Source organism: Nycticebus coucang, chromosome 16, assembly GCF_027406575.1.
Source record: "Nycticebus coucang isolate mNycCou1 chromosome 16, mNycCou1.pri, whole genome shotgun sequence".
Taxonomy (NCBI): Eukaryota; Metazoa; Chordata; class Mammalia; order Primates; family Lorisidae; genus Nycticebus; species Nycticebus coucang.
In genome coordinates this window covers 70,098,663-70,125,020 of record NC_069795.1, presented here as the reverse complement: position 1 = coordinate 70,125,020, position 26,358 = coordinate 70,098,663, and the positions used below count along the sequence as shown (strand labels likewise).

Sequence of the window (26,358 nt, the reverse complement as noted above, 5' to 3'; positions counted from 1 at the left end):
TTAACATACTTTTTATAGTTCATCTGCTTTTGCATTCAAACTTCAAAGTTTATTTTTTAATAAAGACCATATCATCTTGAAATTTTCACAAATATATGAAGTAATGACTAGAAATTTAGAGCCTTGTTTTATATCCTATAGAGATATTTGACAATTTAGTAAGAAATCCTGAAAATCTCACTAACATACTCTGTTTTCTTTGTTCTTTGAGAGATTAGATGAGTTTAACACATTTCCAACAGCTATATTTGGAGCTGACATTTATTTAGTTAGATTGAGCCATTTTTCTCCAAACAAATCAAGTGCATTCTTTTGATCTAATTTAATTCTAACAGTAAAAACAGGGAATTGAACTTCTTAAAAATATTAAAGAAATTAATAGCCACTATTCCCTAGTAGTTTGACTGTTCTTACTGTTTAGAATTTTATCCAGTGTTCTCACCCATAGCAGTTAATTCACAGAGAGCTATACAGTATTACTCTGTGACACAATTAGGACTTAAGCCTTGCATCAAGCTGGTGACCAAATGCCTAGTTATGTGCCTCCAACATAAATCTGCATGCAAATGCAGATCAACAATGCATGCATATACCTGAAAGGTTGCAGACATCAGATGCAGTGCAGTAAATTCAGTGACAAATATAATTTTAAGTGTTTAAAAACCTTAAATGTATGTAAGAATAAAAAAGCGGAACTGGGGGAAATGTCTGATTCAATTATACAATTACATGCAATGACTATCTTTAATATATAAAGAGATCATATAAATTGATAACACTAAAACCTAGTCGATAAATGGCCAGAACACATCAACAGAGAATTTATAAGAAAGACAATTGATTTGCAAAGATGATCATAATGTATGCATAGTATCTTTACCAGAAAGTAAAGAAATGCAGACTAAAGCAAGATGCAGACTAAAGTACTTTTTTTCTCTTATCAAATTAACCAATATGAAAAAACAACTTTATGATGCTGTTGAGTTGCAATAAGACATGTAGGCTCATGTGCATGGCTGGTTGGCAGAGTAGACATATGAAAGTTACTTGTCAATGTATATCAAGAGCTTTAATGTTTGTTTATTTTTATTTACTCTGTTTACTTCTGTGATGGTATACTAAGGATGTAATTTTAATTTTGACAAAGGTTTGAACAGAAACAAAAACTTTCCCTAGCATAGTGAAAATATCAAAATACCTTAAATATCTAATCACAGAAGAATGGTTAAGTAAATTATTTTGTCTACTCTCTGAAGTACTGCGGAGATTAAAACATGTTTATGAAGATTCTGTAGTAACATGGAAACAGTCACTAAATAAATACTAATTAAGGCCCTATTCTGACTGCTGAAGATTAAAAAGATGAGTAAAACCCTCAAGGAACTTAAACAGTGAATAAAATCTATAAGCAAACAAGTGTAATACCATACAACCTTTGTGAGTTAACCACTCAAGGGATTGTAACAAACTGGTCAACATACGGAGGTGGTCAACATAGGAACTAGGCCTACTGTATTGATATGTACATGTGGTGCATTTCCAGTCTGTGAAAATTAGGTTGTCAGTGTAGGGAGGTGGTCAACTATGGATGTTCTCCTGTAATGTGTTTTAAGTGCTCTGTAGGAAAATGTATAGGGTGCGGTGGAGGCCCAGAGAATGGCGAATGGTAAGCTTAGTTCTACCTGTGTGGAGTCAGAATTATAACTAGAATAATGCTGAATCTTAAAAGATTAATTCACCAGACCAATGAAGGAGGGGGAAGAAAGAGTAGAAGACAGAACAAGCTATTGTAAGCAAAGATTTATGTTGTTTCATTGTTTTCAATTTTACCATGTACATAATCATAATAACTATCTGCTTATAGAAAATCCTTCTTTTATGGAATTAAACCTACATGTTGTTAATTGTCATTTTTATACTTTCTAAAATGTAAATATAATTTTTTATAATAAAAATGAACATAAATGATAGTTCATATGCAGTAATGCACCCAAAGAGATGATGTAAATTTTTGATACAACTAGTGATTCATAAAAATTCACCAACTATATTTGTCATAATGGAATCCCAAAATGCTCTTCAATGAATGAGTGACTCCACACATGGATATACAAGGAGAGCTCATTTCCTGACCTCTTCAAACAGATCTCTGAATGCTACCTTGAGCATTAATAATTAGATCGCCCTGAGCCCAAAAGATCTAAAAGAAGATAAAGTGCTGCCTTAAAGTAAAAGGCAGTAGTGTAGAACAGGAAGTTGTTCTTTTTTTCCCAAAGAATAAGTCTGGGCTAAATGTTTGGCTTCTTTTTAAAAAAATCACTATGTGGGCGAACTAAAGTATCTAAAGATAGAATTGTGAGATGGCAAGTCACTGTCACTGACAGTGTTCAAGCACAATCTGGAAGACTCTAAAAGGGTACCGTGCAAGGGACCTTGGCATTGGTGTGCAGAATAGGGATTAGCTCTAAGATCTGTTAAGATTCTACATTTCTAAAATAGGCTAACAAAATGAAATCATTCAAAAGGAAAGAGATTAGTTAATATGGAATTGGCTTAGACCAGTGGTTCTCAAGGTGAGGTCCCTGTACTAGTCATCAGTATAACCTGGGAACTTTTTAGAACAACATCCTGGGCCCTGTGACAGATCTGCTAAATCGGAAAGTCTGAGGTCAACACTAGCATTCTGTGTTGGTGATGCTCTAGGTGATTCTGCTGCTAAATTTGAGAGAACCTCTTCCCTAATACACCTTCATTTAATTCATTAAAGCTTATATTGTTGGTATGGTATAAATAATTTTTGAATAACCATGCTTTACATATCATTATTCTTGTGGATTCTCAGTCTTATTATCTTGCCGTAATAGATTTCAGGATGTATCTTATGTGACAAGAGTCCTTATATCTTTTACAGGTGTTGGGAAATCGTCACTTGTTCATCTTCTATGCCAAAATCAGGTGCTGGGAAATCCATCATGGACTGTGGGCTGCTCAGTGGATGTCAGAGTATGTGTCTCTTACGTCTTTTTTTATTTTTTTTTTTTTGGTAGAGACAGAGTCTCACTTTATGGCCTTCGGTAGAGTGCCGTGGCCTCACCCAGCTCACAGCAACCTCCAACTCCTGGGCTTAAGCTATTCTCTTGCCTCAGCCTCCCGAGCAGCTGGGACTACAGGTGCCCGCCACAACGCCCGGCTATTTTTTTTTTGGTTGCAGTTTGGCCGGGGCCGGGTTTGAACCTGCCACCCTCAGTATATGGGGCTGGCGCCCTACCGGCTGAGCCACAGGCGCCGCCCACATCTTATTTTTTTAGTCATCCTTCAGGATAACTCTTTCAAGCTACATGACCAAATTATAGTACTACAGTCAAGATTAAGTAACAATAATAGCTGAAATTTATTAAGCTCCTGCTATGTGCCAGGTACTGTGCCACACATGCTTTACATGTCTTATTTTATCTTCTTTAAAATGAGATGTATAGATGCAAAAACTAAGGCATAGAGAAGTAAAGTAACTTGACCAAATTCACTCAGCTCATAAAAAGCGGAGTTAAGATTTGAACCCAGTCTGATTTTGCAGACTGCAGTTTAAATCACTGTCTAGTGTTCACTTAACATGCTTCATAAGCAATTCTGCCTAAGCCTCGGCCACTACGACTGCCAACTTTTAGCTATAAATAATAATGTAAGAGCAAAAGCTTCTGGAGCCTAATGTCTAGGTCATCCGTTCTATCTCATAGGAGAGATTCTCTTAGGAATCAAGTGCAGTTTCCATCAAATTAAGTATCTGCCTAGGTATTGTTGGTCTTTGCTAATACCAGTTAGTACTAAGCACCTCTCATCTGGTTCATCTCTTTCCTTGAGTTAAAAAATAAATAGGGAGGGAATGGTAGTTAGCTAGATTCACAATATTTTCCTTCCTTTTTTTGAAGCTGTTGTTTCATAATCTCTGATTAATATTGCTACTGATTAGAAATCTTCTGTCAGACTAATTATTGTTCTTTTTTAAGGTAATGTCTTCTCTCTAATTGCTTTTAAAAGATTTTTTTTATCTTTGATGTTCTGCAGTTTTGCTAACCTACAACCAGGTGTGGATTAGTTTTTATTCATCCTATCCAGAAGTTGTTGTGTCTTCATTTTTCAAAATTTAATCCATTATCTATTTGTCTTTCTTCATTTCCTCTATCTCTTTTGAACTTGTTTTAGATTTTTGTCCCCCATATCAGTTCATTGCACTGTCATACTTTTTAGTCTTTATTTCTCCTTGCTGCATTCTGGATGATGTACTCATCTGCCTTCCAGTTAAGTAAGAATCTTTTTGTCTATGTCTAATTTGCTTTTTAACACCATCTACTCAGTTTTCATTTCAAGTAATTATTATTTTTAAATTCCCAGATGTTCTTTCTGGTTATTTTTCAAGTATAAAAATTTTTCACAATATTCTGATCTTTCCTTATAGTTCTACTTTTTATTTTAACCATTTTCAACATACTTATTTTGTGGTTTCTTTTGGATGCTTCTATTTTTTTCTGGAGGGAGGACAGTTATCTTGTGTGTATGTGCTATATATAATAGCTTCCTTCGTAAGCATGAGTTGTAGAGTGCATAAGTCAGATGTTTGTAACTTGGGGACTGCCGGCACATGCTACTCTAGTTCTTGGAGGTATATCCCCTTGTGTGGTTTGTAATTCTTTGAAGATGATCACCTCATCAGCAGGATTTTTCCTCTCTCCTTGTGGAAGGCCTGGGTGCTAGTTTGTGAAAGTATCCCTATACAGCAGCACCTTTTTTTTTTTTTTTTTTTTGCAGTTTTTGGCCAAGGCTGGGTTTGAACCCGCCACCTCCAGCATATGGGGCCAGTGCCCTACCCCTTTGAGCCACAGGCGCCGCACTATACAGCACCTTTTTATTTCTGTTGCTGCCAGAGCTCCAGAGATTTCAATTTCTCAGCTCTGAGTTTTTATGCCATCTAGATAATTTAAATTCCTCTAGCATCTAGTTGTAGCACAGGCGTATGGTTTTCATTTCTTGTAGATCTTTTATCTTTTGTTAACTTTCTACCAGCCCTCCTTGAGGTCCTTGACAGAAAGTTTTTGCTGCTTCCCTAAGGCTGAATTTTTCAGATTTTTTCCAATTTTCTCTTCTCACTAACTAGGTAGTTCATCCAGTGTCCAGATTTCAAGAAGAGAACTACACTCTAGTCTTTATCATTCACCCACATATACTCTTGCCTTCAAAGTTGGAAAACAAGTCTGCTATTCCTGGATGGACACTAAGACTCCAGGCACCAGCCCTTGAAGCTGTATCTGTGTCGGTGTCAGATCCTACTTGTCACTCTGATTTCAAGTTTTTCTTCATTTCTAGCATCTGGGGGATATTCCTTTCCTTCTATTAACTTTCTTTTGAGTTAGTCCCCTCTGTATGTCTGTGTGTCTCACATTCTCTCTTAAAATATTTTTTGTAGCATTTCTGTGAGAAGTGGGAGAGATCTGTGTCTTTTCATTCTACCATTTTCTAAATCTTGTGGCAGCTTTCTTTAGGTTTGGAAGACTCAGTAGCAAGTCCTGGACAAAATTTCCCTTTGGACTTTTCTAGCTGCTCTTTTGTGAAAGAGCATGATAAAGCTATCGCCCTGAGTAGAGTGCCATGGCATCACAGCTCACATCAACCTCCAACTCCTGGGCCCAAGAGATTCTCTTGCCTCAGCCTCCCGAGTAGCTGTGACTACAGGCGCCCGCCACAACACCCGGCTATGTTTTGGTTGTATTTGTCATTGTTTGGCAGGCCCGGGCCGGATTCAAACCTGCCAGCTCTGGTGTATGTGGCTGGTGTCTTAGCCACTTGAGCTATAGGCGCTGAGCCAACAGAGAAGCTTAATAGATGCAAAGTTATGATCTAGTGCTTTGTAATACGAAGTTGAAATTGAATTTTAGTCTAATTTTTCTGCCCCTTCTTTTATCCCTCTCCTTAGTCCTCTTTTCTGTCCCTACCCAGAACCCAATCTGTTCATGTAATTCACCTTTTGTCTTGGTTTGTTCCCCCCTATCTTACTGAATCAGCTGAACTCTAGTGCAATGTTGAATGGAAGTGGCACTAACAAGCATGTTCGTTTCATTCCTAAACTCATAGGACATATTCAGTGTAATATCATTAAGTAGGATGTTTGCTGTAACAGTGTTTGTAGGTGCATTTGATTAAAGAAATGTCCTTCTTTCCTATTCTGATGAGAGTTAATGTCATGATTGGGTATTGAATTTTATCAAGTTTTCATGATAATCTTCATTTTCCTGCTTAATTCTATTACTGCGATAATGATATTGATTGTTTTTAAATGGTAAATCAACCTTGAAATCCTGGAATAAATCCAACTTTGTCTTCTTATACTAGTCTTTTTGTGTATCACTAGATTGAGTTTCCTAATATACATCATGTACAGTGTTGCACACGAACTTTATGGCCTCCCTGTATTTATATTTTTCAGATATTTGCATCTATATTCATGAGAAAGATTGGCCTATAATTTTCTTATAATCTCCTTTATGGAGTTTTTGTATCAGGCTTATGCTAACCTCATAAAGTAAGTTAGGAAGTATTATATCTGTATCCATTCTCTAGAAGAGTTTGTTTAAGATTGACGTTACTCTTTTCTTATATAATTGAAAGAATTTCCAGGTAAACATCTGGACCTAAGGTTTTCTTTCTTGTGGAGAGTTTTTAAGCAACCTTAAAGAAAACTTGAAAATGACTACATTTCTTCCTGTGTCAATTTCAGTAATTTACGTTTTTGAAAGAATTTGTCCATTTCATACTAAATTGTTGCCCCTAGAATTGTTTTTCTATCTTCTAATTGTCTTTCAATAAGATAATTGAACCATAAGACTGTTAGTACAGTATGGTGCCCCATGATCGCATTAATGTACACAGCTATGATTTAATAAAAAAGAGAAAAAAAAAGACTTGTTAGTACAAATCCTACAGAGGAAATCCTATTTTCGTTTTTGGTATGGGTTATTTGTGGCTTTTTAAAAAATGTTTTTGATCGGTCTTACCATAAGTCAATCAAAGATCAATTTCTGGCTTTATTGATTCTCTCTATTATATGTTTGGGATTTTTTAAATTAATTTGTGTTCTTCATTCTGTCTGTGCTTTCTTTGAGTATAATTTTCTATCTTTTTTCTAACTTTTTAACATGAGCAATTTCTTCATTGATTTTTTTTTTTCGGGGTTGCTTTTAGAGCTCTCAGACTCCAAAATTATTTCAGCACCGTTTTAGCTGCAACCCTGAAATTTTGTTTATTATCATTCGGTTCAAAATACTATCTAATTTCCATGATAATTTCTTCTTTGATTCATGAGTTATTCAGAGATGTGCTTCTTAATTCCAAATGTTTGACAATGTTTATTATCTTTAAATATTGATTTCTAGCTTACTTTCATTGTGCTTAGAGAATAAATGCTATATGACTTCATCCTTTGAAATTTGTTGAGGTTTACTCCATGTCTCACTTTATGGTCAATTTTGATAAATATTTCATGTGCCCTCAAAAAGACTGCATATTCTATCATTGTTGGGGATACAGTATTCTAAATATGTAAAATAAGTCAAGCTAGTTAATCATTTTGTTCAGATCTTCTCTATCTCTACTCATTTTTTTGTCTGCTTCTTTCATCAGTTACAAGGCAATGAATGTTATAGTCTCTAAGGGTAGATTTGTCTATTCCTCATTTTAATTCTGTCAATTTTTATTTATGTATTTAGAGGTTGTGTTACTAGGTATATACTAATTTAAGATTGCTTTCTGAGGGATTTAACATTTTATTATTGTAGCATGACCTTGTCTAATATGCTATGCCTTGAAGTCTATCTTCTATGATATTAAAATAGCTACACCAACTTATTTTTAGTTAGTGTTTGTGTGGTGTATCTTATATATGTCTTTTAACTTACATACTTGCTATGTCCTTATATTTATGGTGTGTCTCTTTTAAGTAGAATATAAATAAATTTTGTTTTGATGACCAGTCTAACAATCTTTGTCTTTTAATTTGATTCTTGGGCCTTGCCCCCAGATAATTCTGAGTCTGAATTATACATGATACCCAGGAATCTTCTCTCAGAAGACCATCTGAGATGATTCCATGATAGGTGAATACCTAGTACTACCTTGAGGAACACTGGGTAGGGTATGCAGTCAGATTTTCAACTGAATGTGGTAGTGCATAATGACAGAACCGAGGGGCAAAACTAAGAATGAGATAATGATAGGAATCTGGTAAGTATTAACAATAAAGCCAAGGGGAAGAGGAGTATAGCTGATTGTCCAGAGCCTCTAAAGAAGACAAGGGTTTTGGGGGGGGTTTGGTTTTTAATGTAAGGGTAGAGGTAGCTTTGGAGAGAAAACAAGGCATTTCCTGTTTTTTAGCTCCCAGATAATTAGAATGTTAAAAAATGGGGCCAGGCATGGTCGCTCATGCCTATAATCCTAGCACTCTGGGAGTCTGAGGGGGTGGATCGCTTGAGCTCACAAGTTAGAGACCAGCCTGAGTAAGAGTGAGACCCTGTCTCTACTAAAAATGAAAAACTGAGACAAGAGGATCGCTTGAGCCCAAGAATTTGAGGTTGCTGTGAGCTATGATGCCACAACACTCTACCAAGGATGAGTAAGTGAAACTCTGTCTCAAAAAAAAAGAAAAAGACATGAACAGCAGCTTTCTGTGAAGGCATAAGGAGAAGTTGTATCTTCATAAATAGGGATCAGTATACAATGAGGTTGTGGATAGAATGTAATGGAATTTTTTAATCATGGAATAAGATTCTGGAGGGAAAATGGAAACACTGATATTTGGAGGAAGGAAACAGCTGAAGAATAAAAGATGAGAGAGAAAGCAAAAGCATTTTAGGAATGAGAATATGAAAGAAACATTAAGGAACCAACATATATGGTAACTGAGGATAACAGGGACATAAAAGTCTTGAGTATAGCTGGTGGCAAAGCTTTCAAAGGAAACTTTATCTCAGCAGTCCCCTGTATATGAGGATGGACTATTGATTGTGTCTGCAAGGAGTGCTTTTGTGCAAATCACTGAAAGCGGACTAATACGAGGTCACTAGTTAGTTCTAAAGATTTTGACCATGTTTTAGAAGTAACAGCAGCAATTCCCTTTAGAAACTCTTGCTTCGGGATAAAGTGAAGTTGGAATTCCCTTACGGTTAGCTTGTACAAGACTGCAGATTTGATTTTCTTTTTTTTTTTAAACACAGAGTCTCACTCCCTGGCCCTGGGTAGAGTGCTATGGTGTCATTATAGCTCACTGAAATCTCAAACTCATGGGCTCAAGTGATCGTCCTGTTTTAGCCTCCTGAGTAGCTGGGACTACAGATACTCACCACTGCACTCAGTTGATTTTTTTCAATTTTTGATAGAAGTGGGGTCTCTTGCTCAGGCTGTTCTTGAATTCCTGAGCTCAATGATCCTCCTGCCTCAGCCTCCCAGGGTGCCAGGATTACCACAGGAGCCACTGCTCCTGGTAAGACTATAGATTTTTTGAACTCTGTACATAGTTCCAAGGAACACTGGGGAAGGCATAAAACTTCCCCAAAGGAGATTGGAATAAGGGATATGGTAGTCAAAGACAAATGTCATATAATAATGTCACTGATTTTACTAGAATGAGTATCATACTACAGTTTAAGGTGCAGTATTGTGGGGCTGAAAATGACCTTGCTTTCAGTACTGTTCATTGTATTTTGGCTTGTTGATTTCTGTCTTCCATTTTTGAAAAGAATGCCTTTCTGGAGTGGCAACATAAGTAAAAAGAATTTTAAAACTATAATCTTAAGTAAAGGTGTCATAATCATGTAAATCATTTTGACTATTTTATAATAAAGTGAACAATTCTTGCCTCTAGAAAGAATGCTTAAACCTTATAAAAGCTTTACTTAAATAGCTTGAGAGAACACTGTCTTCTGTAGCAGCTTTTATATTATAATTACGGTTTCTATGTTATTGAAACCTGTGACAGGAGAGATCTTCTGAATTGGTATAGATCTAGGGATACACTTTCTTCAGATCTCTTAGAAACAGTTGCCCTATTTACATCACTTCAAATCTCTTAAGAGCCGACTAAAAGTAGAGATGATAAAGGTGATAATGTAACCACTTAATGTCAAGTTCTCGAAGCTAGTGAGTTTAATGTATGTACTCAGTAATTATTAACATTTTGGATTTAGTGTTTAGTGCAGAGGCATTCATAATTGAACTGAAGGGAACAGAACAACGAAAACTCTTAGTTGATGGTATGCTTCATTCATTCCTGTCTCCTAATTTTGTTGCCCCAAGTCTAATGGGATTAATATAAATGCATGTATGAAAACAAGACTTACAAAATTTAATCTTTTCACAAATTATAAATAAGAAAATCGATTTGTCATTTCTAGTTCACTTTAATGGGATTTTAACTCTCTAATTTACACATTGCATAAAATCAATTTTTATCGAATTCCTCTTTGGGCAGCATAACAAAGCATAAGCCCTAGGGAGAAATTAAAGGCATAGTCTGTAAGAATATGAGGTAGGATCAAGTACATGGGACAGACATTTTTTAGTGCTTAATGTTTGGCTAGACATCCATTCATGTATGAACTGATTTAATTCCCATGACAACCCTATAAGATAGACACCATAAGTGTCCCTATTTAACACATGAAGCCATTGAGCATAGAGGCATTAGAAGACTTGTCCTAGATCATGTTGCTAGTAAGTGATGGAATTTGAATTCAGACCCAAGAAATCTGGCTCAAAAGCCTGTACTCTTGATCACCATTCTCTATTACCTTGTGTTCCAAAACAGTATGAAGAAAGAAGTACTCTGATGCTGTTCAGTGCAGTAGCCACTAGCCTCATGTAGCAATTTAAATTTAAATTAGTTAAAATTAGTGGACCAGGACACATTTCAATTACTCAGTCACATGTTGTGAATGGCTACTATATTGGACATTGTAGAAAGTTCTGTGGGACAGTACTGGTATAGAAAATAAGTGTTAGCTGTTCAAGAAAGTAAATGTAAAATTATAGTAGGTGTTAATGATTGAATAGGTGGTGTGGGTAAATGAGAGGATGGACTATTCCCTGTAGAAGGGGATTATATTATAGGTGAAAAAGAGGGAAATGACAGTAATTTCAGTTTTAGACATGGGTAAAGGGGGTGTCTATGACCTATCCATCAGAAGCTATTCTGCAAGCATTTAGAAATTCTCAGCAGAGAATTCTGAGGTAGAATCATCTGTGTAGAAATAATCCTGACCATGATTGCTGATGAGATTTTTAGAAGTGAAAATTTAGAAAGAGAAGGAGAATGTTGGGTATATTTAGAGAGTTGAAGTTGAAAGAAGAATCCAAGAAAGATTGATCCGAGAGGTAATAGGGATAGCCAAGATAACAAACTACCACAAGACCAAAGAGAGATGAGAATTTCATCAAAGAGGGGTTGATTGTTAGTATGAAATACTGTAGAGATACAAGGACTGATAGAGAAAAAAGAATACTGGATTTGGTGATGACAAAGTTAGTTCTGACCTTTGAAAATACAATGGAATGTTAATGTTAAAAACCAAATGATATGCTGTGGTGGCTCATGCCTGTAATCCCAGCACTTCAGGAGGCCAACATGGGAGGATCACTTAAGGCTAGGAGTTCAAGACCAGCCTGGGCAACATAACAAGACCCTTATCTCGTTAAAAAAAAAAAAAAAGAGCTGAGTGTCAATGGCAGGGATCCTCAAACTTTTTAAACAGGGGGTCAGTTCACTGTCCCTCAGACCGTTGGAGGTCCGGACTATAGTTTAAAAAAAAAAAACTATGAACAAATTCCTATGCACACTGCACATACCTTATTTTGAAGTAAAAAAACAAAATGGGAACAAATACAATCACACCGCCTCATGTGCCTGTAGCCCCAGATAATCAGGAGGCTGAGGCCAGAGGATCACTTGAGCCCAGGATTTCAAGGCTACAGTGAACTATGATTGTGCCACTGTGCTCCAGCATGTCTCAAAAAAAAGAAAAAGGAAAAAAAAGAAAGAAAGAAAACCTGAATGATGTGACTGGGCAAAGAGGAAATATTAATAAAGTTTTAAATTAGTTTTTCATAAGTTAGAAGTTAAATAAGGAAAAAATGGGTATAAGATAGAAGGGAAAGTGAAGGTTTTTTTTTTTTAAAAAGCGAGGAAATGAGCTTTAGTGAAGACAGAAGAGTTACTGGAAATAAAGAAGTAGTTGGCAGTAACCTTTATACTATTCATTTGTTCATTCAGTGCATATGTGGGTACCTACTTGATTCCAGATAGTATGCAAGGGGCTGGAAGTATGTCTAAAAGAGATAAATTAATTTCTACTCATGTGGTATTTTCTCCTAGTTGTTCTTTTTCATCCTTCAATCTTTTCTGCCAACTTTCTGTTAAGACTTAGCTCAGTGGTTAGGGCACCAGCCACATGCTCTAGGGCTGGTCGGTTCGAACCTGGCCCAGGTCAGCTAAACCAAAAAATAGCCGGGCATTGTGGTGGGCACCTATAGTCCCAGCTACTCAGGAGGCTGAGGCAAGAGAATCACTTGAGCCCAAGAGTTTGAGGTTGCTGTGAGCTGTAACGCCACTCTACCAAGGTTGACAAAGTGAGACTTTGTCTCAATTAAAAAAATAAAAAGACAAAAAAAATAAAAAATAAAAAGACATCTTCCTTCTTCTGTTCAGTAATAATTCTTCAGTACAAATATTAAAATACTTATTAGCATCTATAGCATCGTTCTTTCTTGATGTATGTCATTACTAAATTTGTTTCTGCTTTTTAAAAGTTACAGTGAATGAACTCTTCACGTGAGACAAAACCTTATGTAGGGGTCTTGGTTTGATTTCCAATTAAAAGTCAGAAACTCAGTAAATGAGAAGATCCAAGAGGCAGCAACATTGAGGTGTGTGGTTCCTTTTCCTGGTTGGTGATCAGCACGTACTCTTCCTTCCTCTTAATAAAATCCTTCATGGCATAGCTCTAAGGTCTGTAATGACTTTAAGCATCAGATCCTTGATGACCTATTTTTTAAAAAAGAAAAAAAAAAAATACTTCTTAGGGTTTGGCCTTACCTCTCCATAGTGGTGGGCTCTTAGTATAACAACAAAGTAGCACTTATTGTATCAAGAGAAATTCTTGTTATGAGGTCAAGCTTTCCTTTGATGATTATTCATGCATGTGAAAGATACAGTGTCATAGCTATAAGCTACTGGTTTAAAGCTCTTAGGACACATTCCACATAAATTTAGGTTAAACTTACCCAGTATTAATTGAGCAAGTTCGAAAGGAAGGCAGGCACCTTCTCTTCTAATTCTAGAAGGAAACTTGAAAAGCTTTGATTATGGAAGGTATTTTATGATGGATAAGAGCATTGATGCACGGGTCAACCTGGCTTGGGAGTAATGCATAATAGCTTCAATGGTGCTGGCTAACAGATTTGGTATAGCACATACCCGTGAATTTGTATTGGATGGTGACTATTCTCACAATGAGTGATAGTAGTTTTTTAGAGGAGGCAACATTAGACATTTAAGATAATTTTAGAGAAAAAAACTGGTATATTGCAGTAGTTGCCAAACTTAATTATGTATCACAATCAAGCAGAGAGCTTTTAAAACAAAATACAGACTATTGAGCCTTATTTCAGAAGCCTTATGGATGGTCCAGGAACTTATTTTTTTTTTTTATAAACTGCTATTGGTTTTGATTTAGTTTGCTCTCAGAACTGCACTTAAAAAGCCCCGGAATTCATTAAAATAATAAACTAAATACTATAATAAAACATCAGAGGAAAAGATATCTTAAATTTATTCACTTATTTAACAAACATATCCAAGCATCTAACATATGCTAGGTATTATGTTATTTTCTAGGGCTACAAAGATGAATAAGACATAATCCCTGTCCTGAAGCTCAGAGTCTAATAGAAGAGACACTGGTAGGTAACTAAAATAGTGTGTTCAGCAAAATGGTAGACATATACAAGGTGTTATGGAAGCAAATAGAAGGAATACCAAACCTGCCCTGATTGGTTTGGGGCTAGGAGGAAGGAACGATCGGGAAAGCTAAGCTTTTTTGTAACAGATAACTTACTGATATGGCTACACTTTTGTGTAAACAGACAACTTACTCCTCATGACACCTTGTATTGTTGCTTTCATTGTTTTGCTTAGAATTCTTATTAAAATATATTACCTTTACATCCATTCTTAAATAGGACTCATGTAGTTTAAATCTTTTATTGATGATTTGGCATGATTACATAGGATCAGTTATTTATGTCATATAGCAAAATAGTGATACCTTTTATTGCAGTATACTGTAGTAATTTCCATTTCCAGAGTAGTTCCTAAATGCTATGACAATACTATTCATATGTTCCTGTCCTTTTGTCTTTGTTGTCAGACTGATAATTGTCTTCTTAACAACAGGGGGGCTGTCCATACAGTACCACATTTATATAAACTTCTTTGGCCAAAAAGATTTAGATAAAAAGTTTTGTGAATAAGTATAAGTGTAAAGCATTCTGTTGAATATAGTGAGTTTTAGTGCATTTTGAGACATCTATATTTTAACTACTGAGCTGTCTTGATTTTTTTCATTATTATGTCAAAGCCAGTAGGTAGTTTAGAAATCACATAATACCAGTCCTTTATTTTATAGGCAAAGAAACTGAGGCTTAAAGATGTTAAGGATGATTACTGGCAATCAAGGAATATAGTCTAGACCTGCGGTCCTAACCCAGGGCCACACATCGGTATCCACGGCCTGTTAGGAACCGTGGATACCGACAGCAGGAGGTGAGCAGTACACAGGGAACAAAACTTCATCTGTGTTTGCAACTGCTCCCCAACACTGATGTTACTGCCTGACCTCTGCCTCCTGTCACATCCCACCCCACCCCCACCTACTCCACCCTTCAGTCCTACATGTGGAAAAATTGTCTTCCATGAAACCTGTCCCTGGCACCAAAAAGGCTGAATAGTTCCATTCTATAAAAACAGTAATTCTTAACTAGGGAGTTACAGCGGAATCATTTAGAGAATACTCATGCTGCCTAGGATTTAACCCCAAACATCCTGATTCAGTAGGACTGGCATGTATAGTTCTAAAAAAAAAAATGTAAAAGTTCTTATAAGATTTTGATGTATATCCTTGAACCATTATACTTTAATCTGGTTCTCATATATCATAATTTACTTCTGAATAGTTACACAGTACTGGCAATACCTAGTGAGCCTAGACAATGAGAAAAAGAGAGACTGTGGAGTATTCTGAGTTCAGTGAAGGGTTTTGAGCAGATGGGTATGATATGAAATAACTTGGATTTTAAAAGGACCATCCTCACTACGATGAAAGGGAGTTGAGGGATGCCTCTAGAGCAGTGGTTCTCAACCTTCCTAATGCTGCAACCCTTTAATACAGTTCCTCATGTTGTGGTGATCCCCAACCATAAAATTATTTTCGTTGCTACTAGCACCACAACATGAGGAACCATATTAAATGGTCATGGCATTAGGAAGGTTGATAACCACTGCTCTAGAGAATGTGAAGGAAAGACCAGTTAGGGACTGTTACATTAGTTCAGGTGATGAGATAGAGGATTTCACCTCGGTGGCAGTAGTGGAAGTAGTGAGAAATGAACAGATTTTGGATATATTTTTAAGATCAAAGGAGTAAGGTATGCTGACAAATCAGATATACAGTACAAAGGCAGTCAAAAAGTTTTTGGCCTAAGTAACTGGAAGGATGGAATTGCCTTTTACTGAGATGGAGAAAACTGAGAGAAGAATAAGTTTGGCAGTAAGATTAGAACATTATTTTTGGATAAGTTAAGTTTGAGGTGCCTGTTAGACGTACAAATTGTAGTCTGCCAGTTATGGTAGTCTAAAGTTCCCAGGATAGATAACAAGTTTAGAATTAATGAGGCCAGGCACCGTGGCTCACACCTATAATCCCAACAATCTGGAAAGCCAAGGTGGACGGATTGCCTGAGCTCACCAGCTCAAGACCAGCCTGAGCCAGAGCAAGACCCCAGTCTCTAAAAATAACCAAGCATTGTGGCAGGTGCCTGTAGTCCCAGTTACTTGGGAGGCTGAGACAAGAGAATCGCTTGAGCCCAAAAGTTTCAGGTTGCTGTGAGCTAAGACACTATGGCACTCTACCAAGGGCAAAAAAGTAAGCCTCTGTCTCAAATTTAACAAAAAAAAGTTGTAATTAGTAAACATAAGGATGACATTTAAAATAATAGGATTAGGTACCAGAATGTTTATTGCAGCCCAATTCATAATTGCTAAGTCATGGAAGAAGCCCAAGTGCCCATCAATCCACGAATGGATTAATAAATTGTGGTATATGTACACCATGGAATATTATGCAGCCTTAAAGAAAGATGGAGACTTTACCTCTTTCATGTTTACATGGATGGAGCTGGAACATATTCTTCTTAGTAAAGTATCTCAAGAATGGAAGAAAAAGTACCCAATGTATTCAGCCCTACTATGAAGCTAATTTAGGGTTTTCACATGAAAGCTATAACCCAGTTACAACCTAAGAATAGGGGGAAGGGGGAAAGGGAGGGGAGGGAGGGGGGAGGTGGGTAGAGGGAAGGGGAGTGGTGGGATTACACCAGCGGTGCATCTTACAAGGGTATATGTGAAACTTGGTAAACGGTCTGTGAAGCTAGTGAATGATGCCCCATGATTATATCAATCTACACAGCTATGATTTAATAAAAAAAAAAAAAGAAATCACAAAAAAAATAAAATAGGATTAGATGAAATTGCTACAAGAGCAAGGAGCAAGTATTAATAGAGAAGAAAAGAGACTGAGAACTAAACCTTGGGACACTCCAGCAGGTAGAAGTCAAAGAAGTAAGGAGAGCCCACATAGAAGCTAAAAAGGACTGGCCAGTGAGGTAGGAAGACACCCCAGGAGAGTGTGATATCCTGGAAGCTAATTGAAGAAACTATTGCAAGGCACAAAAAGTGATTGATTAATTGTGTCAAATGGTGGAGTAAAAAGAAAAGTGTTAGCTGACTGTTGGAGTTAGCAACGTAGAGGATGTGTTACCTTGATGATACCTCCTATCATATTACCTTGACAAGGACTAGTTCAATGGACAAAAGTTTGATGAAAATTAATTCAAAAGAGAATGTGAAGGAAAGAATTAGAATGAGAATAGCTAGCCTCTTTGGAGGGCTTTTGCTGTGAAAGGGAAGAGAAAAATGGCATGGTACCTGAAAGAGGACATGAGGTCAAGAGAAGGTTTGGGGGGGAAGGGTTGTTTTTGTTTTTGTATTAAGATGGAAAAAATTATGCTCTGTTTGTATGCTGAGAATTATCTGGCAAAGAATAAAAATTCGATGATATTAGAGACAGAAGGGAAAAGGGGTGGAGCTACATCTTCAAGTAAGAAAATGGGGATGGGATCTCATGTTTAAGAGGACAGTTTAGCCTCACAGATGGTGACAATCAAAGATAATAGCAGGAGTGAAAACAGATTATGTGGGCACAGTCGAAGGAGAGTGGATAGATAAGGGAAGAGCACTTTGTAAAGTTCTTTTCTAATTGCTTTGTCCTAAGCAGCAAGGTTATTAGCTATGAGTAAGGATGGGGAAGAAAGAAGTTTCAAAGAGGAGAAACTATGAAATAGTTATCTGGGAGAAGAAAAGGGTAAATTGACTGTGGAAGTGATTATAGTCGTCTTGAATGTATATTTTTGTGAGCTTCACATTCAACCAGCTGAGTTGTGGACATGGAGTTGGGGAAAGGTGAATGTAACCAGGGTTGCAATTTTGTCAGATGAATACAATGTGAGCGAGGGCCAAAGGAGTGAGAATAATGATGGATCATGGAATTTATGCTGAGTTAGGAAGGAATTTATGCTGAGTTAGGAAGGAAATTAGACTTTGGAAGAGGAAGGGGGAGCCATGAAAGATGTTAGGATCAATTAACTCTTTGCCTGGAGTCAAAGATTAATTATTAGGGTTGGAGTAGAAAGAGGGTAAGCTTGAAAGATAGGAGGTGGTGATCAGAGAGAGAGATGGAGACATGGAATCCAGTACTTTAAACTGGAACGAGGGTGCTTACCAGTTTGTTTAGTGGCTGTAATAATTATTTTAATTGATTGATTTGTTAGGTTCATGACTACAAAGAAGGAACCCCAGAAGAGAAGACCTACTATATAGAATTATGGGATGTTGGAGGATCTGTGGGCAGTGCCAGCAGTGTGAAAAGCACAAGAGCAGTATTCTACAACTCTGTAAATGGTAAAGCACTTTTTAATTTCTACCAGATACTAATGGTTTAGGAGTATAGATCATCATAAGAAATGCTGTGGCATGCCAGACTCATCTTAATTTGAGGAAGCTCTAATATAATCACCACTCCCCCAAACTGCATATCACATTTTAGTTTGTTTCTAGAGTCTAACCATGTAATTAAGAACATTAAACATCTGCTTTGTCTAAGTTTTTCTATTTAAATTATTGTCATAAGCTAAATATTGAGAAATAAAATTGTATTTTGAGTACTTGACATAAACATGGAACTTTGAAAGCATTGTCTTCTGGGAGTCCTTTTTCTCATGTCAGTTGACTAAGTAGGGTAGGACCATAGAAGTCCCATAGGCTTACATGAGTAAATCACAGTGATACAGAGATTTTTTTCATCTGCCGTATACAGTGTAGTAATGAGCTGCCTAAGGGTGTTTTAGGGGTATGGAAATTTTATTCATTTAAAGGTATTTAAATACTTGGAGTCAGCTTCCAGATGGAGGTGTATGATAGAAGACATTTCCATTCATAGGGTGCCTACTCTGTCTCAAGGAATGAAACCAGTGATTTGCCAGTAGAGTTTCTTTTATTACCTTCTTTTTTTTAATTCTTTTTTTTTTTTTTTGAGACAGTCTCACTTTGTCACCCTCAGTAGAGTGTCGTGGCATCCTAGCTCACAGCAACCTCAAACTCTTGGGCTCAAGCGATCCTCTTGCCTCAGCCTCCTGAGTAGCTGGGAGTATAGCTGCCTGACACAATACCCTGCTATTTTTAGAGATGGGCATCTCGCTTTTGCTTAGGCTGGTCTCGAACTCCTGAGCTCAAGCAATCCATCTGCCTTGGCCTCCCAGAGTGCTAGGATTATAGGCATGAGCCACCATACCCAGCTGCTAGGGTCCTGCCCCAGGCAGCAGGATCCTCTAAGACTGTGGAACTGGCTGTGATCGACTGAGGAAAAATAAGTTAAAAGTAGGGACAGAGGGGCAGCACCTGTGGCTCAAAGAGTAGGGCACCGGTCCCATATACCGGACGTGGTGGGTTCAAACCTGCCTCCAGCCAAAAACTGCAAAAAAAAGAAAAAATAATTCATTAAATCTGGGCAAAAAAAAGCAGGGACAGATAAAAAGGACACATAGGAGTAGTTTTCAAAGGGGGGGAACATAGAGTACCACTGCTAACTTGTGGGGTTCCAGGGAATGGCCCTGAGTGTTTGTTCCACTCAGTCACCTTTTATTGAACTAAGAACTCATTTAGCCCAGAGGGTAGCTGAGGAAGGGAACAAAAACATCAGCAGTTTCTCTTAGTAAGCATGTTAGTTCTTATCCTATCTATAATCATTAACTTTAAGGGATCAAGAAGCCTTAAGAAATCTAAAACTTGAGTCTTGTGTGAGGGCAGCCTCCTGTCTGTGATCACACACACAGATTCCTTGGGGGAGGTTAATCCCCTTTAGTCCTCTGTGGAGTAGACGCCATGACATCAGTCTCCTCTAAAGAATCGGTGGAACAAAGGAATTTTCCTCTGATCTCCAACACAGAGGTGTCTTCCTCTGTGGTAAGGTTACAGACCCCTCTGCCATATTTCAGGGCTCAGGTTGTTCCCTTGATCTCTGCCATGGCCATAATACAAATATTCACAATGGGTATTTGCTTTGACAGTTGACTGGGCACGGATGGCCTGGTTGATGTCCCCCACACACACCAGGCTTTGCATGCAGCTTCCTTCTACAGCCATTCTCTTTAGAGTGTTTACAGACCCAGCAGGGGTGTTTGCAAGCTGTATTCCTTATAGGCCAGGCTTCTAGCAAAAGCAGGAACTGCTCAGTGAAGTAATTTAGCTGCTGCTTTAAAAATAAACTAGCTAAACTGTTTTTATTCCACCTTGCTCAGCTTATTTCTCTGTTTTTCCCTTTTTCTGGGGGTGTTTTCCTTTGCCAAGAATGGGGTGTTCAGTCCCCATTCTGTCAACACCCAACCTTTTTAATTCATTTTTTGAAACCTTTTTTTTTTTTATGTGAAATATAATTTCAACTTCTCTTTGAATAATATATCAAAAGATTTGTCATGTTACCCCTTTCCTTCTGGTAAATGTGTTGCCATTAATGGGACCTCATTATGGTATGTTTAGATCTCATTCAGTATTAGATAAACTTTGCATTTATTCAGTACATTCATTCTTTATATTCCTCTTTCAGTATCTTCACATATGACAAGATGTTGTAGATACTACAAAAACTAGTAGTGAAGGTTACTTTTCTTGAATACATATTACAGAATATAGGATGAGTTTTATCAATTCAGACCCATGTCCAGTTTAGAGAACTTTATCTCAAAATGTCAGCATCTAACTGGAGAAGCAAAATGTTCTTAAATGAAACAAAACCTAGTTATAAGATGACATTAATGTAAACCATAATGAAAGAAAGTTTGTATAATGATGGCATCTATTCATTGTATATAAATGAAAAAAACAGTAAGATAAGACTGGTATAGTGTGAAGTGAGTTCTTAGAGAAAAAGAGAGAAGAAAATGAAACCTAGTTTAGATTTAGACTCAGGTTATAAACTTGTATTAGTCAAAGCAGATGTCAATCTGATCTGTCCCAGGGAACTTTGGATATATAACTGCTGCCTAGATAGTTTTGAGACAGAGGTAGTATAAAGGTTGCAAATAAATAATATAGAAAAACAGCATCAAATCCTAGAAACTATGGACTTCTAGGTTGTAAACTTCTAAATACTAAAAAAAGAAATCCATCTAAATCATTATTTACGGATTTTGCAGGTTTTTTATAGGTTTTGCCAATAAGTGATAATATTTCTGTTTCTTTAAAAAAAAAATCCTGTTTGTTGAAAAATCTATTCCTGTGTTTTGAATTTCACCCCATCTCTGGAACATTTCTCCTGGCTTTACTCTATCTACCATCCTTAGTTTCCTAAGAAACAAGAGCATAAGGATCCCTCTATTCAAAGGCATAGTCTTTATTCTTAGCAATAACTTCTTCCCTCAGTACTTACCTTCTTCTCTTTCTTATGAGCTAGGCTGGTAATCTCAGAAGGAAATTATAAGTGTCTTGTCTTCTCTCCTTTAAGATTAAAACATTCTCATCAGCTGTCACCCTGATACCTTTCATCTGGAGCCCACCTTGGCTCTTCTAGCTCATTTCTACAAAGCAAGAACTGTCAGCCAAAATGAAAGAGAAAAAATAAGGAAAAGGAGTGCCAGAATACCCTTAAAAGCTCACAGGCTTACCTAGAGATCCTTAAAAATAAATTCCCCTCACCCATCTAATAGCTAACCTAGGCCTTTGGAATTCTTTCGCTCCTCCATTCAGTCTCACCCATTGTTTTATAATATTTATAGTTGGGAAATAGGGAAGGGAGAAAACATCTGCCACTCCCTTGCCCTAAAATAAGATTTTATTCTGCTTTCCCCAAGTCTTTTACTTTCAGATTTCCTGAGTGCAAATTCTGGTTTATCATGTGACTTAGGGCAAATTACTCAGAGCCTCGGTTTTCTCATGTGTATAAAGATAATAATTCTTACCTTATAGGACTGTTCTGAAAATTAAATTAAATAACAGATGTGAAGCATGATATGTAGCACATAAATACAAAATAAATACTAAGTATATTCTCTAATGATGATAGCGCTTTGTTCCTTTTTTAAATTTATGCCATCGATGCCTCTTAGAACCCTTTATTGTGGAAGGAAGAGTGAGTGCCGGTGGATACAAGGGCAAGTGTTATATCTCTACTTGGTCCAGAAGCCAGGAGAGATACAGGTTTGTTTGAGCTGGCTGGAACAAGTTACCTATAGCTTGCATAGCACCTTGGTTACACAGATGGCTGTAAAAACTATAAAGGCCAGTTAATTCTACCTCTGCTGCCCTTCTTTGTCAAATTGACATATACCTCATCTTGAAGATAGAGGAAGCATCAGTTTTTCATGTCCTCTTTTTACAATCTGGGTAATATAGGAAAGAGAAGTTTGAAACCTCTAGTTTTCTGCTTTTCTGTATATCTTACTGTAATAATTACCTGCTTTTCCTTTCTATCTAGGATCTTGATTGATTCTGTTCAGTTGTGTTTCACTATATTTTGTTCAAACACACCAGCCTGGGTGTATGTGGCTGGCGCCCTACCATGAACTATGGGCGCCACCCAACATAATTTTTTTAATGAATATAATTTCTTACATACTTGAATTAGTTTGATTGATGAGGTGCTTCTGCAAGTAAGATCAGGTATAGAGTAGACAGGAAGTGTTAAATTAAGAAAAGATATTCTGAAAGTGTAATGACAGTTTGTCAGCCCTCGTAAAAATTTCTTTAAACGTTACATAACTGACAAAATTTTATAGTTATTATTTATAAGTATATGTAGAGGAAATTTTTAAATAATTGTATCTGAGTTGGTTAGTCACTAGAATGCTAGATTCATTAAGCAACCAAATATTTGTATTTACTATACTTCACTTTGCCAGTTGTGAAGAGGAATTGTTTTAGTATTGATGTTATTTTCTCTGATTATTTTAGGTATTATTTTAGTACACGACTTAACAAATAAGAAGTCATCCCAAAACTTGTATCGTTGGTCATCAGAAGCTCTCAACAGGGATTTGGTGCCAACTGGAGTCTTGGTGACAAATGGGTAAGCCCATAATATTTCTCAGTGTTTTGAAATGTTATAGTAGTCATAGGGTATGTACTTTCCAAAATAACACTTTGTCTTTGATTTGCAAATATTTTCTCCTAGTCTATAGATTATCTTATTCTCTAAACAGTGTCTTTCACAAAGCAATGATTTTCATTTTTATGAAGTCTAATCGCTAATTTTTTTTATGGATTATTCTTTTGATAACATGTCTAAGAACTCTTTGCCTACTCTCAGACATCTCCAATGACCAGCCTTCTATTCCTTGGCCATGTATTATTCATTTTATATGTTACTGTATTTTGATTTGAGAATATTGTCATGAGGCTTTTATCTGTGTTCTTGAGGGGTATTGGTATATAGTTTTCCGATCTTCTAATGTCTTTAAATTAGTGTGAAAATAATGTTGGTCTCATGAAATGAGTAGGAAGCGTCCCTCCTTCTGTTTTCTGAAAGAGATTGTATATACTTGGTGCTATTTCTTCTTTGGACATTTGGTAGAATTTATCAAAGAGACTATCTGAATCTAGAGTTTTCTTACATGAAAAGTTTTAATGACAATTTCAATTTCTTTAATGATAGGACTATTCAAGTTATCTCTTTCACTCTGGGTGAGTTTTGATAATTTGTGGACTTTGTGGAATTCATCCATGTCATTTAAGTTGTTGAATATTGTCCTTTAGATATTTGTCCAGTCTGTGGTGATACCCCTTTCTCATCCCTGATTTTTTTACTTTGTCTTCTCTTTGTTTTTTTGTCAGACTTACTAAAGGCTTATCAATGTTATTGATCTTTTACAAAGAAGTAGCTTTTGGTTTCATTGATTTTTTTTCTATTGTTTTTCTATATACAATTTAACTGATTTCAGCTCTTGCTGAAATAGAAATCCTATTTCCTTCTTTCTGCTTGCTTTGCATTTACCTTGCTTCCTCTTTATAGTTTGTTAAGATACTTAGATTACTGACCAAAGATCTTTTTATTTTCTTAAGATGAGCATTTAATGCTATAAATTTCCCTCTAAACACTCCTTTAGCTGCATCTCACAAATTTTTAAATGTTTTACTTTCATTTTCATTTAGTTCAAAATATTTGCAAATATTCCTTAAAGTTTCCTCATCAATTATTTAAAAATGTATTGTTTAATTTTCAAGTATTCAGAGATTTTCCATTTATCCTTTGTTATTAATTTCTAGTTTAATTTTCTTTTGTTCTGAGAACATACTTTGTATGATTTTATATTTGTGCACCACCCACTGATCAGTATGTGACCTAAGGGTTTGTGTCCCTGTTGTTTCAGTTCAACATGTTTGGTACACTGATTAGAATCAGATCCATATGTGCACAGCTTTGGGAATGAGCCAAAGGTTCATGAACTATTTTATTGGGGTTGCTTTTTCAAACTTTACCTTTTATACAGTCTCCCCCATACTTTAAGGTTTTCTGGGACTCCCTTTATTGGTCCCATGGACAAAAAATTGGGGCTTTTGTTGCCTATGCTGTCATCTTTCTGTGCAACTGCACCCAAGTCCAGGGCCAAATGGCAGAAGGACAAAAAAAAAAATAAAAGAATAAGTGCAATGGGAGTTGGCCCCACTCACTTGAGATTATAGTTTTACCAATCAGAAAGGTTTCCCTTCCTGTGTGTTCCTAAGCATTCCCCTTGTTTTATACCTTTTGCCGCAACCATTATGAAATTGCTCAGGGGCTGTCATGTGGCAGAAGGAAAAAAATACTGAATTTCCATATTTCCTCCAAGCATTAGGAATCTGCTTTCCTATTCAATGAGCCAGAGCTATAGGACTTCTTCTGGTGTTCCCTGTCCACACAGACTATTTTCAGATTCTAAGTGAAGTTGCATTCAAACAAGGGGATATGGCAGGAAAAAGTCTGGTTGAATAGTATTTCAAATTTTAGGCTTCTTTATCAATGTGCCCACTACCATTTATTTTTTGGAGTCATGAAATAGCTGCTTCGTGCATGCTGTTCAGGTAAGTGGGAAAGATAAGACAGACTTTACTTATTACATTTTATCCAGGAATAGAACCCCACTTCTCACTTTTGATTGAAGAAAGTCTTCCAAAGACTTTATTTCCTGCATGGAGGTCTAATTACTATGTGAAACCTACATGCAGTATGAGTTGCAGTGTGTATGTGTAGACTCCTGAAAGACCTACTGAAGGATAAACACAACTAATTTAAAGCCCATATTTCCTATTTTTCTCTGATAGTTCTTTTCATCATTGATATCTTCATCAACTTAGCCTTTTCTTTATTTTCTACTAAAATTGTTATTACTTAGGAAAGTATTCTTAAATTTAGGATTAGGAGACAGTATGTTCACATGAGAGAGAAATATGCATTGGTAGCAGCGCCCATAGCTCAGTGGGTAGGGCACCAGCCACATACCCAAGGCTGGCGGGTTCAAACCCGACCCTGGCCAGCTAAAACAAAAAAATAACCGAGTGTTGTGGCAGGTGCCTGTAGTCCCAGCTACTTGGGAGGCTGAGGTAAGACAATTGTTTAAAGCCCAAGAATTAACATAGTGAGACTCTGTCTCAAAAAAAAAAAAGGAAGAAAAGAATATGCATTGGTGTCAAGGCATTCAAGGTGGTAATAAAAATTATAGATACATTTGCACTTTGACCAGACATCTTTATTTTGGTTCTACAGCTGACCTTGCAAATATATAAAACAACATTAACACACTGATGATTCACTGATGCATTATGTATAACGTCAAAAGATTTGGAAGCAACCCTAGTGTCCGAAAGAAGATGCATTGAATAAGTATATCCACGCATTGAGTGGTATATCCACATGCTGGAGTACTATTCAACTATTTTTTTTAAAAAATCATAAAGATCTCTATGTACTAAAATAAAACAGATCTATAGAAGATAATATGGGTAAGTTTTAAAAAATCAAGATGCAGAGAATAAATATACACTGTATACCTCTAATTGTTTAAGAAAGGGAAGAAATAAGAATATATACTTAAGTTTTTATAAAGAACCAGTGAAAAAATAAATTAAAAATTAATAAAAATGATTTTCTATGGGAGGACCAGGGGAAATGGGTAGATGAGGACAAGGGTAGGAACAAAATTGCTTAGCATATATCTTTTATATCAGCTTAAATTTTAAAGCTGATATAAAAAATATTAGGTAAATTTTATGCTAAGTGTTTTTTTACCACACTAAATTTTTTTAAGCTTTTTGTTACAGAAAATGTCAAACTTATCATAAAGAATAGAAAATGAGGCTGGGCGTGGTGGCTCACATCTGTAGTCCTAGCACTCTAGGAGGCTGAGCAGGTGGATCACCTGATTTCACCTGCTTGAGATCAGCCTGAGCCAGAGAGAGACTTCATC

General features: G+C 36.5%; 1 protein-coding gene across 1 annotated transcript in view; it reads left to right on the top strand.

The window, feature by feature from the left end:
- RABL3 (RAB, member of RAS oncogene family like 3) overlaps positions 1 to 26,358 on the top strand; it is a 37,998-nt gene that overhangs the window by 2,074 nt on the left and 9,566 nt on the right. The window contains exons 2-4 of the mRNA XM_053565600.1: positions 2,912 to 3,003; positions 18,199 to 18,328; positions 22,871 to 22,985. Coding sequence (XP_053421575.1) covers positions 2,912 to 3,003; positions 18,199 to 18,328; positions 22,871 to 22,985 — 337 coding nt within the window. The remainder of the gene's footprint in view (positions 1 to 2,911; positions 3,004 to 18,198; positions 18,329 to 22,870; positions 22,986 to 26,358) is intronic.